Source organism: Meles meles, chromosome 20 (assembly GCF_922984935.1).
Source record: "Meles meles chromosome 20, mMelMel3.1 paternal haplotype, whole genome shotgun sequence".
Classification (NCBI taxonomy): Eukaryota; Metazoa; Chordata; class Mammalia; order Carnivora; family Mustelidae; genus Meles; species Meles meles.
This window is the reverse complement of record NC_060085.1, coordinates 47,420,639-47,435,836: the sequence shown is the minus strand read 5'-3', so window position 1 is coordinate 47,435,836 and position 15,198 is coordinate 47,420,639. Positions and strand designations below refer to the sequence as shown.

Genomic DNA, 15,198 nt, shown 5'->3' with positions numbered 1-15,198 from the left:
ATGGTTAGGTTGGAAAAGTAGGCAGCAGGTGGATTACATAGGGCTTTGTAGCTCAGAGAAATTTGGGTTTCTTCTTAAGTGCATGAGAAGTTGTTGGACTTAGTTAATGTTTTAAAGGGCGTGCTCTGGCTTCTTCATAGGTTTTGTCATAGTGGGTGAGACTTGTTCAGGCCATGGAGCAGGGTGGTAGGAGCAGAGATGCTAAAAGTGGTCTGATATTTGGAAGTGCATCTGAGCCCATAAGGGGAAAAGGAGAGGGGGGACTCACATGTGACTACTGGGTTTTGGCCTGAGCAACGGGGGAGGTGGTGATTCCTTTGAGATGGTAGAGCTTGGAGAAGGTTGAATAAATTACTAAGCCTAGAGAAGAGTAGGCACTGAGTGAATTACAATTTTTCTGCAGACATCTGAAAGGTGAGCTGAAAGGAATTTGATTTATTCCATGTGATCCTTGGGAGCCTAATGAGGGCCAGCGATTGGAACATCTGGGAAACATTTCATTTTGCCTTTGATTGGGGACTCTCTATTTATTAGAGTGATCTGGACATTTGAAACTGCCTGCAAGGAAGTGATGAGGGTCACTCGAATTGTTCAAGCTGAGACAGGGAGACCATCTATTGGTAGGGTGATCATGTAATTTATTGTCCAGATCAGGGCATTTTTGAGAGTGAAATGGGGTGCTCTTAATTATGCTAGATAACAAGTGTAAATCTGGATTGCCCTGGTCATGTGAGGACCAGTGTCTCTCCTGCCTCACCCGTTCATCCTAGGGATACTGTAGAAAGGATACCTTTGGGTGTAAGTTGAAATGAAGGGACCTCTTAACATCCCTTCAGAGTTAAGGTTCTGAAGATCTTTGGTGTGTTTCATTTAACAGTAAGTATTGATGCCCAACTTTTCTGATTAAGTGGAGTGTAATTATAATACCGGCAGCCTCCTGTGTGGGATGCCCTCCCCGTCCCTGCCCTTCACTTGTTCCTCCTTCTTACTTTCTATGGGAAGCATTTGCAGAGTAGCACCCCTGACTGTTGATGGGTGCCCCTCCTTGGGCTTCCATAGCTCACTGAGCTCCTCCTGGTCACAGTACTTAATGCAGGCTTAAAATCATCTACTCATTTGTTTGCCTTCAGCCCCAGGTTGTATGATCTGCTTCTGTACCCCCAGGGCCCAGCACAGGGCTGGCTTAGGGCAGATGTTCATGGAATGTTTGTTGAATGAATGAATCAATGAATGAATGGAAGATTGTCACCGTAAATTGGTTTTTGTAGATTTCCAGTAATGTACTGACACCCACGTATACATAAGAGTATATATCTCTTCACTGTTTATTATGCTAAATCTACATAGCAAGCCGATTATATATGTTTTTTTTTAACGATTTTATTTATTTATTTGACAGAGATCACAAGTAGGCAGAGAGGCAGGCAGAGAGAGGAGGAAGCAGGCTCCCTGCTAAGCAGAGAGCCTGACATGGGGCTCTAACCCAGGACCCTGAGATCATGACCTGAGCTGAAGGCAGAGGCTTAACCCACTGATCCATCCAGGCATCCTATAAGTTTGTGGTTTTTTTGTACTTATTTTACTGATTGAGGAAACCAAGGCTCAGAGAGGTTCAGTAACTTTTACCATGTCACATAGCTAGTAATTAGGAGGAGAGGCAGGACTGGAACCCACTAACCACTTGGCGAACTGCTCGGTTCAGTGCATACTGTGTCTCCTTCCTCAAAACTTAACCACATGTTATAGTTTAAAGATTTTGAAAAGTTCTGCAATAAAACAAACAAACAAAAACTAGTTTAATTTGATTAGCCCAGTGCCTTCCTGACTGCGTAGACTGCTATGACTGTGGAACCGCTCCCCCACTGCCTCCCCTTTACCTACCAACATTTTGTCGTAAACTGTTGGGAAATGCTTGTACGGTGGAAAAGAGTTATGAACTGAAAATCTGCCCTTGTAAGGTTCTTTTCCTGGCTCTGCCTACCACCTTTTCAGGGCTCATTTTTTTTTTTCTTTTTTTAAAAGATTTTATTTTATTTATTAGAAAGAGAGAACATGAATGAGCAGGGAGAGCAACAAAGGGAGAAGGAGAAGTAGACTCCCCGCTGAGCAGGGAGTCTGGGGGAGGGGGTTGGCTCACTCCAGAACCCTGGGATTCTGACCTGAGCTGAAAGCGGAAGCTTAATTGACTGAGCCACCCAGGCACCCTAGGGGCTCATTTTTTCATCTGTAAAATGAGGAAGTTTAAATAGATAGCCTCCCAGAATTATCCCACCTTTAAAACTCTGCAACATTGTAAACAGGCCTGCCTTCCTTGTGCAGCTATACTGGGGAAACCTGGCATACCTGAGTGTTAGAGCCATTTTCCACTCCCTGCCAAGCCTGTGTTTGCTTCACCAGCTCTCGCAGAGCTTTGCAAGATACACAGTATTGTTTAAAAAAATTTGCATATGTTTCCTACTCTGTGTGCTGTCACCACACGGAGAATCAGCAGTCAACCTCCCTGTCGCTGGCCCAGTGTCCAGCTGCCGGGTGAAATGTTCATGTTAGGCTGGCAACCTGAAGTCAGCCTTGGGAAGCTTGGGAAGCTGCAGTCCTAGGCTGAGATGGGCATATTCAGTGCCAGCTTCTAGTTTCAAGGGGGCAGCAATTGAACCATCATGCCGTGTGGCCCTCTGCAGAGGTGTGTCAGGACATCACTTGGGAAGTAGATCATCTCTGGCTGTGCACCTGGGCTGCCTTGGCAGCAAGAGTCCTTGTCCTCTTTGTCATGATGCTCTTTGGGGTGATGACTCTCTTTTTCTTCTCTCTTACCAAAACTAGGTGGGATTATACATATTCTGATTTCCCTCCAAAAAACCTGTGTGAGAGAATTTCCCATTCTTTGGATGCATTTACTATATTCTGTCTTCTCTTTGCCTTTTTTTCTCAGAAGATTCATAGTTTGTAAGGCATGAAGGAAAAAGTACAGAATCAATCAAATCACATTCAGACTTAATGAAATTTCCCTGTTTTATACACTGAAAAAGATCTAAGTAAGCCACTAGCAATTTAAAAGGCCTAAATGGAGTCTCTTTGTAAAGAATTATAATAAATACCTTGGGGAGCCTGGGTGGCTCAGTGGGTTAAGCCGCTGCCTTCGGCTCAGGTCATGATCTCAGGGTCCTGGGATCGAGTCCCGCATCGGGCTCTCTGCTCAGCGGGGAGCCTGCGTCCCTCTCTCTCTCTCTCTGCCTGCCTCTCTGCCTAGTTGTGAAATCTTAAAAAAAAAAAAAAAAAAAAAAGGAATTATAATAAATACCTTGCTCTAGAGTGCCATGACCTTTTATGTATGCTCAGCCCTCTTTCCCGAGGGTAACTAGCCACAAAATCTATTAATGTTATAGATTTAAAAAAAATACATTGTGGATTTACGAACATGAGTTTTAGCAAGAGCTTATTAGAGACAAACTCTAAGGTACCACTTCTGGAAATTTAGCAGAAACAAAAAAATAAAAAATGTAAGTGAAGATGTTTGAAGATGTTCACTGTATTATTATCTATAATAGCCAAAACAAAACAAAACCAAACCAACCTGAGTGTTTCAGTGTTATAAGATTATTTGGTAAATTATGATATAGCAACATGTCAAAATATTATGTGTGGCCACTAAAAATGTTTATTGTGAAATTCACATTAAACATAGGAAAGTATTTAGTAAAATTAATGAAAATGATCAATATGTAATTTGGAAAAAATATGTTAAAATGTGTATGCTTATTGATGAAACTAGAAGATGATTTTTATAAAAAGTTTGCAGTAGGATATGAATATAAGTGTTTTTTGATTAAATTAATAAATATTTTTAATATTTCTTATTTTTGTTTTTTCAATGTAAAATTAAGTCTCTTAGCTCTGTTAAAAATATAAAACTTAGAAAATCTGAAAAAGTTTGTTTAGAAATTAAATTTAGAAATTAAAAATGGCGGGGCACCTGAGTGGCTCAGTGGGTTAAAAGCCTCTGCCTTCGGCTCAGGTCATGATCCCAGGGTCCTGGGATCGAGCCCCACATCGGGCTCTCTGCTCTGCGGGCGCCTGCTTCCTCCTCTCTCTCTCTCTGCCTACTTGTGATCTCTGTCTGTCAAATAAATAAAATCTTAAAAAAAAAAAAAAAAGAAATTAAAAATGGCACCTACAGAAGAACATTAAATATCACCATAATCTCAACACTCAGAAATAACCATTGCAGACATTTTAGTATGTGTACTAACTAATCTTTTCTTGGGGTGTCAGTGTTTGTGTGTCTATAGGAAACTGTTTTTAAGTAGACTTGTACACAGATCCTTGTAAGTGACTTTTTTAACTTTCTGTAAGGGCAAACATTTATCCAACAATTACATTTCCCCACATACAATTTTTTTAAGGATTTTATTTATTTATTTGACAGAGATCACAAGTAGGCAGAGAGGCAGGAGGGATGGGGGGGCAGGGAAGCAGGCTCCCTGCTGAGCAGAGAGCCTGATATGGGGCTCCATCCCAGGACTCTGAGACCATGACCTGAGCCGAAGGCAGAGGCTTAACTGAATGAGCTACCCAGTCACCCCCACGTATAGTTTTTAATGACAGTTCTATTCCTTCATATGGATGTACAAACAAGGGACTCAATCAGTCTCCTCACTGTGTATGCATGTGATATAGCCTCCTGCTGAGTATTGTCAAATTGCTCTGAAGATACGTTATATCAATTTACATGGTCACCTCTTTGCCTAAAGAAGTAAAAAATTATTATTATTATTATTTTTAAAGATTTTATTTATTTATTTGACACAGAGAGAGATCACAAGTAGGCAGAGAGGCAGGCAGAGGGAGATGGGGAATCAGGCGCCCCGCTTAGCAGAGAGCCTGATGTGGGGCTCGATCCCAGGACCCTGAGATCACCACCTGAGCTGAAGGAAGAGGCTTAACCCACTGAGCCACCCAGGCGCCCACCCAAAATTATTTTTTTAAAAAGTACTTTTCTCGGGGCACCTGGGTGGCTCAGTGGGTTAAAGCCTCTGCCTTCGGCTCGGGTCATGGTCCCAGGGTCCTGGGATCGAGCCCCGCATCGGGCTCTCTGCTCCGCGGAGAGCCTGCTTCCTCCTCTCTCTCTGGCTACCTCTCTGCCTACTTGTGATTTCTCTCTATCAAATAAATGAAATATTTTTAAAAAACTTTATAAAAAGTACTTTTCTCTTTTTTCTTTCACTGAAGTAACTCCCAAATCAACTTTCCCTATACAACTGACAACGAGTAAACTCCATCACTCTTAATGGTTCTATGAACCCAAACATTCCTTGAGCCATTTTTTGCACATTGGGTATAATGAGTGATTGTGCATCCACTCCTGTCTTAAGGATGTGTAATGAATGTTTATAGAGTATACCGATTGTTGCCATATGGGAATTCAGTGTGTCGTAGCCTGAGGGATTTCACTAAGAACTGAAGCAAAAAGTTGTTGAAAATTTTCAGTTATATTTTAGGTTTCATAAATATTTGTACTTTATTTGAAAAAGGATGCATTTTTCTCCTGCACAAATTCTACTAAGTAGTGAAGATACCTAATTTAGGATTTAATTTAACATAAGCTGTCAGACCTGACTACCTATCTATTTTAATGATGAATTTCTTCTTACTCTTTATTCAAACCTGGTTCTTTACTTTCCACTTTTGTATTGAGTGCCAAAGGAAGAGATTTTTTGCTCACTGTGTGCTTTTCTGCTCCATTTGATTCCTTCAGAATTCTCCTCCAGTTTTATTTATACTTCATGAATTTGAACAGATCTGTAATTTCTCATTGTTCACTGGTGCCAGTTGAAAATTCTCCCTGGCTCTTTTTATAGGGTAACTGTCATGTTTATACTACGTTTCAAGAAACGTCCATCTTTTTAATTTGCTTGTCTAAATGTATTTAATTTTTAAGAGAACAGTTGTAAAGTTGTGAACTTGACATCTTTATGCTTTAATATGCATAATTACACAGTGCTCTATCCCCTGTGCCGACTTTATTCTAGGCTGTGTGTGTATAAAAAGCATAATTTACCACCTCTGGCAAGAATAAAGATACCTTTGATATCTTCTCCATTTCTTTTCTTTCAACTGTTACTACAAGTCTGGTTATATCCCCAGGGAGAGGTGAGAAAAGCTGTCTTTGCACTGGGAAGTCCATTTCTCAAGGGGACATCAATACTCACATGGATCCTATTTACATTGTAATTGGTCACTGGCTGTCTGGTACAGCTGTTTCAACTTAAAACCCAAGGCAGTTGCTATGGAGATGGTTGACTAGAAATAGGTCAAGTTAAAGTCCTTTCCCCCCTGGATATAAGGAAGTGCTGTAACAACTCTGGAATTGTCTCTGTTGAACAAAAAATCTGTAGGTGGGCAACCACACTAAAAAAAATAACACTCTCTTTGTAGGATGAGGCTCATCATGGATGCCGGTCCGCTCACGTTGCTTCTGCTACTCTGCAGGCAATACGCCGGAAGACTCTTCCTGTTAAAGCCAAAGAACTAGAGATATCATGATTTGCAGTATGTCCTTGATTCACTGGCTCAGATATGACTCTCAGAAGTTATTTTATTTCATAAGTTCCCAAACATAGTAGGATAGCATTTATTTTTAAGACACTAACCAGGAGTTCTAGAACAAGTTTTTAAAAACACAATATTAACAGTGACATTTGGAAAAGGAAGGCACCTGGTGACCATGGGATGTACCGTAAACTGGGCTGGGAAACGTTGTGGCTTTCCTAAGGCCTGATTCCCAGGGTGAGTGATGTCCTACCTCTCATCACATCAGTCCTCCTGTGGGGTGACCTCGATTACCTTTTCTTTTTCTTCATTGTGTGTCAGATGGGGAAATGGTTCCTGACTGTGTGTCTGATCATTACAGTGAGGACTTGCAGTCTTCTTTGCAGACAGGCATGTGCTGTAGGTACTCTTACAGGTCCCCAGGCTTTGTCTGATTTAGTGTTTGGTGAATGTGGATTCCTCCGGTGTCTGCTATGCCCATCACATCCTTGCCCTGCCCCTCTCTGTGGTGCTGCTTGCTTTAGGGAATGGGTTAGTTTATGTGTAGATGGTTCTCACATCATGACTGGGATGGAAAATGACAACTATACACTTTTCTTGACAGTTCTTTGGAAATGACACACGTTCTAATACTTTCCTCAGCCGATCTTTCTTCCGAAAAGGGTGAACTGAGGGTTGGCTGGGACCCATGCTGAAGAAGTATTAGATTTTCACTGGCAGATTTTCACTGATTAGAATGTATGTTCTTTGGAAGTTCTAAGAGAATATTGCAACATGCAATAACATGTGAATAACAGTAATAATGTTTGCTAACACTGTGTCATTCTTACTTTGTGCTAGGTAGTGGTCTAAGCTCTTTATGTTCATTTCTTTATTTAATCCTCACAACAACCCAGAGAAGTGGATAGAAGTGTTACTGTCCCATTTGACAAATGAGGAAACAGACCTGGAAAGGTTAACTAAGAAGCCCAAGATCATGCAGCTTGTAAAATGTGCTGTTTTTCAGGCTCAGGTAGCCTGGTTCTAGGCTTGGATAGGGTTACTGCTATGCCTCTATGAACTATATGTTAGCATTTAAGGAAGACAGTCTTTTTTTTTTTTTTCCCCTGATTATCATAGTGCAGTGGTTATTCTGCATTTGGCAATGTCTGGAGACACTTTTGGCTGCTGCAGTTAGGTGGGGGATTGTGCTACTGGCGTCTAGTGGGAAGAGGTCAGGGATGTTAGTAAACATCCTACAGTACACAAGACAGCCCCTTGCAACAGGGAATTATCTGGCCCAATATGTCAGTAGTTCTCAAGTTGTGAACTCTTACTATAGTAATACATGCTCAGTCTTAAAAAGTATATTACTCCTGTAGTCTTGACCTCTGTGAGTGCAAGTATATTCTTCCAAGTTTTCTTCTTCTGAGTATACTACCATACCTTCATGTGCATGTATTTTACAAAAACAGAATCAAATACGTATTCTGTTCTATAGGCTAGCTTCATAAGATATTATATACATTATTTCCACTTTGGAGTGTCTTTTGATAACTGTGTGGTGTTCCTTTGGATGGTTGGATGCCAAGGATGATTTATTTTGTAATTTTTAATTAGAAGTAATATAATACTGTAGATATATCTTTGTATATGTACTTCAGATCTTAATATCTTGGAGAAAAACTAGATAGTGGCCTTTGGACAAGGACAGTGTTACCGTGGTGCTCCCCCCCACACCCGCCCGCCAATCTGGAGTCTGTCTGTTTGTCCTATCTCACGGCACACATCACTGAGATTGTTGATCATTGTATAGCTCCATAACTCTAGTCGTGTAAGCTGGTGGTCTTTTTGGGATGGGTTGCTAAGATCATGTGAAAGATTTTAGAAAGGAGGAATCCTGGGAGAAATGAAAGCAGATATCTAAAATGAAGGAAGTGTGTATGGGTAGGGGGAGGAAACTGAGCCAGAACTCTAGTACTAGTGTGTGTAAGGTGGTCCCTAGACCAGCAGTTGGAGTTTTGTAGACATTTTTGAAGGAAAATGAAGTGACTAGCTCCTTATTTTGTTCCCAACTTGTGCAATTAACCATGTAAGATAAATATGTAAAATAAATAATTTAAACACTATCAGTAAACTGTCTTAAGTCATGCTCTGTGGATTCCTGGGAGTTAAAGATCTCTTTTAGGAATCAGAATCAGTGGCTGGCAGATAGTGAGTGCTCAGCAAATATTTGTAGCCAGAGTGAATTGAGGGGAAGAGGAGAGGAAAAGGGAGGCCCCTGGAGCAGCCCCACCAGGGTCTGGTTTACATCAGCCAGCTCCATGGCAGTTTCCCCCTGAACAAGGGGTGGGAAACCTTGGAACACATGGGCCATTGAAGCTTGTGTTTGGCTGTCTTCACTACAGCTGTTCCTGTGCGGGCCCTGTGATTCACCATTTCCACTCCATGGTGTACAGTCAACAGAAATGCATATGTATACTTGATAAAAGTCATGAGCTCCTTAGAATGTTCATAGAAGTGAACATTGTCCATCATAGCCCCAAACTGGAACCTACCCAAATGCCCATCAGTGGTAGGAGGGATTAATAAATCAGTTTTTTTTTAAAAATTGCTACTGATGAAATGTTTCAAATCACAATAGGATACAAGAAAAACAGACATTCCAGTTTCTACCACCTGGATTTAACAGAGGTTAACATTTTGTCATATTTGTCTTTAGTTCTTTTATTATTTTAAGACAGAACTTTCTGGTGGCCCATCTCATCAGTGTTGGGGTGGGTTGGGGTTGGGTGAGTGACCTGAAGATACTGAAACACAAGAGTGGGCTAACCTGGGCTTTCTATACACATTTTCCCTTGGCATGGATTGAGTTACCTGTCACCGGCCCTAAACATCCAGCAGTCTAGTCAGTGAGAAAATCCCTGGATGAAATAGAAATAAGCTGTGCCTTTCGCCTCTCCTGGTCTCTGAAAAATAAAACACCTTGCAGTGGTGTCCTTAAGGACACTATACCTCTTTTTGTTGAAATATAAGAGAATTTGGTTTTTCCCACCAAAACGTTATTGGAATACCATGAATGTTTTGGTTGTACTGATGTGAAGAAAAGAACAAGAACAGAGTTTGGTGTTTTCGGGGATTGCTGTAATTAACAGGAACACCCCCCGCCTCTCTTCCACTCAACCCAGCTCATCAGGATGCAAATGATTGACAGTAGCATTATCAATGGGGATAACCTTGAGTCTAATGTAGTATACATTGCAAGAGTCGTTTGCAAATTTCTGTTCTTTAGTTAGTATTAGCAACAGCGATGATGAAGATTTTTTTATGGCTCTCCTCCAGTTATGAAGCCACAGTTGAGGTTAGTTCTCTTTAGCGAGTGCTTGCTAGTGCTAGGTAGTACTGGTCAACCCTTTGTGTGTGTTATATTTCTTCCTTGTCATAACCCCTGAGGTGACTGTTGTTATAATCTCCATCTAAATGTGAGTAAACAGGGGGCACCTGGGTGGCTCAGTGGGTTAAAGCCTCTGCCTTCGGCTCAGGTCATGATCTCAGGGTCCTGGGATCGAGCTCCGCATCGGGCTCTCTGCTAGGTGGGGAGCGTGCTTCCCTTCCTTTCTCTCTCTGCCTGCCTCTCTGCCTACTTGTGATCTCTGTCAAATAAAGAAAATCTTTAAAAAAAAATGTGAGTAAACAGGCCTGGGGAGGTTCAGTAGGTTGCCAGGGGTCACACTGTGAATTGATTTGAATCTTGTTTTGACTGGCTCCAAAGCCAAATTCTTAACAAGTCACTAAATGAGGGCCACTTGCTCTTGTTACTTGGGTTACTAGAACGGTAAAGTAGGAGTTAAGGTCGTGGGAACATTTGGTAGAGCACTTCCCAATCCTATGGAATTCAGTCTCCTCTGTAGTCTGAGGTAGGTGAGGCAGGGGTCCTGCTCCCATTTCACAGATGAGGACTGTCAGGAGCCAGACAAGCAGTGTACTTGTTCTGGGTCACACAGCTGATGTTGGGCTGGAAATTGAAGGAGGGTCTTTGAAACACACTCCAGCTTTTTCCCCTGTGCTTGAGCTTGGCATCTGACCACGTTAGTTGACCTTCAGCCCAGTACTTAGGTTGACTCTGTTTCCCCATCTTTTAAGTAGGAGCCGTATAGCCTGTCTCTCACTTCTTAGAGATTATAGAGGATTAGCCAGCACTGTATGTTTTAAAAATTCTTGGAGGGGCACCTGGGTGGCTCAGCTGGGTGAGCGTCTCAACTCCTGATTTCAGCTCAGGTCGTGATGTGAGGGTCCTGAGATCGAGCCCCTTATAGGGCTCTGTACTCACGTGGGCATCCACTGGAGATTCTTTCTCTCCCTTTCCCTCTGCCCCTCCTTCGCTCTAAGAAAAATGCATAAATCCTTAAAAAACATTAAAATTCTTGGAGATACACACCATTTAAATATATATCTATTTAGTCATTGTGGCGCTTTATGATATGGAATAATACTCATTTATTGAAGATTTGCTTCCATATAAATCTTTATTTTTGATACTCTGGTATAAGTATTTGATAACTGAAATGGAAATTGAAGATCATGAGTTTTTTTTCCCCCTGCACATACTGGGTCAGTGTTTTTCTAGAGTCATCATAGCTAACCTCAGCTTTTCTGGGTTGTTTTGAGGTTGCAGCTGCTCCCTGGTGGTTACCTGTTAAAGGCGCTAACTGGAGACACCCAGAAGGGCCCGACTCTACTGTTCTACACAGGTAAGGTTGGCGGTTCTTGCCCCAGTGGACATGTTTAATTGCCAAGTAGATTACTGTGCCATTGAAAAGGAGCCCAGTGGCCATTTTCAACAAACTCTAATTGGTTGGTAGGAAAATAAAATAGCAGGGAATAATATATGTGAAGACCCGAACACTGTGCCTCACTCATAGAAGGTTCTTACTAGGTGGCTTCTTCCTTCCTCATTTGGCCTGTCGAAGAGCTGCCTTTGAAGATTTTTTTTCCCCCTTTGACAGGCCTGTTACAAATCTCTTGACATATTTGATCTTCACAACCTGTCTGTTTGCTCTCTCTCATGAGTGGGTCACTATGAGGAAGCAGACCGTCTGTCTTATGGATAAGTAGTTGTGTCTGGCCAGGTGGTCGCTGTGGAAGCTCCAGCCTTGGGAATAGGATTCTTGTGATCTCCAGTCTTGGGCTGACATACTTTGAAGCCACCATCTGACTGAAAAACCACAGAGCTGCAAGTCGGTCAGCAAGTCTCCAGGGTGGCAAGGAAATAATTATCTCGGGCAAAAATAGAGTAGCACTTTAAGCCCCGGAGATGGAGAAAGGTTGGGTCAGGACTCAGCATCTCGACAGCCCAAGAAAACTGTTCTCCTAACCCACTTTTTCAGATGGGAGTTTTGAGCCTCTATTTTTGACAACATTTCTGGTTACTGCCCTTGTTGCCAGGGAGCTGAGCGTACATGAGGTTCAGCTTTAGGGCTGTAGTCCCTTGACAAAGGGCAGAAATCTTGCCAAGCATGAGCCGGCAGCCTTCATAGTAGAAATAGACTGTGAGACAGACAGTCCTAGGATTCTTGGGTACCTCAGGTCAACCGGGCCTCTTAGCTCCCAGGTGACATTTTCTTTCATGAATTTAATAGAAGAAAAATTAAGGCAGAAGGAAAACCCAGAGGGCACTGTATTTTATCCACTGACTGAGTCCATTTTCTTAGAAAAGCACATCTCTCATCATTGTTGAAAGCGGTCACTAACACACATTAGGTACTCAGTAAACATTTGTTGAAAGAGTAAATGAAAGTCCTGGTGGAATTGCCATAGGGAATTCAAAGATGTTTCAGGAATGGACTAGGAGTGTGGAATCCACTTGAAAAAGCATGAATAGCGAGTTAAGGCTATGTAGTGCTATGTGAGTGTGTGTTTCCCCTTATTCTCAAACTTTTCCCCTAACCCTCCTTGACTTTCTATGCCCTTAGAAAAAATACTAATTTGGAATCTGCTAGCATGAGGCACATATAGCCAGCTAATCTGCAGTAGAAAGACATGAAGTTTAAAGCCAAGCAACCTTCCTTCCCAAAGGAGGGGGAGGAAGCAGGACTGGGCAGAGGGAGAAGCCAAGACGACAGTGCAGGCCCAAGAAGTCCCCACTGATCCCTTAGGCAGCTTTGGGGTAAATAGGGCCCTTCGGATGGAGCTGTGGTGGGCTGAAAGGACTGGTTAGTCATTGGCGGTTCTCTGCAGCTGTGGAAAGCCCTGAGGGAGCACTCCCAGCAGCTGGAGCAGCACTCCTTCCTTAGAGGGCGATGTGGGTGGTACATCTCCACATCTACCTTACCAAGTGAGATTCTGTGAGGGTCAAGGCCTGCCCACAAGTGAAGAAGAAATGTGTTGAGTCTAGTTCCAAGAGGGATTATAACCCATTTGAGGCTGGGATGTCAGAGACCTGTGGTGGAAGGTGACAGATGTGGGACAGCTGGGGCTTGAGTTGGGGTCCAGGACCACCTCTGTGTCCCAGATTGAGCTGAGGGGGATTATGGGCACTTTGCCGCAGCCGGTTCCCATTTCCTGTTACAGTTCGTGCCCCTCCTCACTCTGCCTTTGCTGTGCCCCAGGCCTGACCACCCGGTCCTCCACGTCTCCTGGAATGATGCTGTTGCCTACTGCACGTGGGCGGGAAAGCGTCTGCCCACGGAAGCTGAGTGGGAGTACAGCTGTCGAGGAGGCCTGCAAAATAGGTACTTAGAGGGTCTTATCTTACCGACCTGTATCATCGCCTTTTTCTAAATCTCTGGCACCTACTTTGTCTAGAAAGTTGATTTTAAGCAAAAATAACAGCTTTTTCTTCCTAGGCTTTCTTCATCTCTATGGGCTTACTTAGGAGACACTGATGCATGGGTCACCCAGTGTCTGGTGAAGTGTGCTCCCCACATTCAGCTCTCTACTCTTACATAGTCCTTCTCAGAGCCTTTCAGCAGGCTGCCTTGCCTTGAGGATTTTCTTATTTTAGATAGCTCCCGAAGCAGTGGTATTTCTCTGCTTCTAGAGCCATGAGACAGAAAATTCATGTTTGGGTCACATCTTCTAGGAAAGGCTCCTTAAAATAGCAGAGGCTTTATAAAAAAGTGTGGTGTGATGCCGGCTGATTGTGCTACCATATAAGTCCAGAATGATGCCACTTTCCCAGCCTTCGATAAGTCCTTCTCTTAGCTACGTGATTTATTTCAGGCCTCTTGAGTACTCGGGAAACACGGAGCTTGTTGTGAACTTGATACGAGCTAGTTGTGCGGAAGTTAAAAAAAAAAAAGTCCTGGTTAAAAGCTTTGTTTGTTTATATATTTGAAATGTAAAACACAGTTTACTCAGAACAAGTGAGCAATGCTCTTTCGTTCTTTGCATTCCTTCTCTTGACTTTAATCCAGAAGCCTGTGCCTGTTTGACAGGCTGATGCCTGTGTCTCTTCTGACAGACTTTTCCCCTGGGGCAACAAACTACAGCCAAAAGGCCAGCATTATGCCAACATTTGGCAGGGCGAGTTTCCTGTGACCAACACCGGGGAGGACGGCTTCCGAGGAACTGCCCCTGTGAGTAATGAGACTTGGGAAGGTGGGCAGCAGCTCCTGAGAGCGTGGACAGGAGTGGAAGGCATTGCTCACTCCCTGACCAGTCTGCTGTCCTTTTCCTGCTTTCATCCACTCGTGCACGTGGCAACTGCTAATAGCTAACCACATGTTTTTTTATAACACGGTTTTCTTTCTGATTCCATCATACTTAATAGAAACTTTGGAAAACAGGAAGAGTACAAAAGAGAAATTATAAGGACCTGGAATTTTGCCACCCAGAGGTCACCCCTGTTAGCATTTTGGTACCTTTCCTCCTGTTCTTTTCTGTGTTCATGATGCTAGGAATGGCTAGTCGTTAGTGCTTACTGTGTAACGGGCCTGGTGCTAAGCCATGTGTATGAATTATCTCTTTTAACGTTAATTCAGCTCTGTAAGGCAGGTACCATTTAGGTTATCCTCATTTTCCAGGTGAGCATTCCCAGGGACAGAGAGGTTAACTAACTTGCCCAGAGTTACACAGGCTGGAAAGCAGCGTGATTGGGTTGAAGTGGGTTGGTTTTTTTCCAAAGCCCATGCTCTTAATTCCCATAAATGCCAGTGTATATTTTTCTGGTGTATATGTAGATACATATATATATATATATATACACACACACACACACACACATATATGAAATGTATAAATACATCTATATGTATACATTTGTATATGTATACATTCATATATATGAAATGTATAAATATATGGTATATATATTTATATATGTACTTTTTTTTAGCTACTTATTTTTTACATGTTGCTTTTGGGGCATGCTGAATACAGTGTTTAAAATCCTGTTTTCCCTGCTTAATATCAGGAACTTTTTATCTGTCATTAACAGTTTTTCACAAATACATTATCTTTTTAACAGATGAATAACTTTATATTTGAATGAGCCCTAAGTTATTTGCCTCTTATTAATAAGTCACACATTTAGGTTATATCTGCTGGGATGTTTTTGGAGGGTTTTTTTTTGCTAAATAATATAACAAGGAGCATCTTGTACATGAATATTAAATTGTATCTCTGATGGGGTGCCTGGGTGTCTCAGTGGGTTAAAGCCTCTGCCTTCAGCTC

At 42.3% G+C, this 15,198-nt stretch overlaps 1 protein-coding gene across 1 annotated transcript in view; it reads left to right on the top strand.

The window, feature by feature from the left end:
• Nucleotides 1-15,198, top strand: part of SUMF1 (sulfatase modifying factor 1) — a 105,899-nt gene that overhangs the window by 38,053 nt on the left and 52,648 nt on the right. The window contains exons 4-6 of the mRNA XM_045989644.1: nt 11,194-11,276; nt 13,134-13,256; nt 13,988-14,102. Of these exons, the coding sequence (XP_045845600.1) occupies nt 11,194-11,276; nt 13,134-13,256; nt 13,988-14,102 (321 nt within the window). The remainder of the gene's footprint in view (nt 1-11,193; nt 11,277-13,133; nt 13,257-13,987; nt 14,103-15,198) is intronic.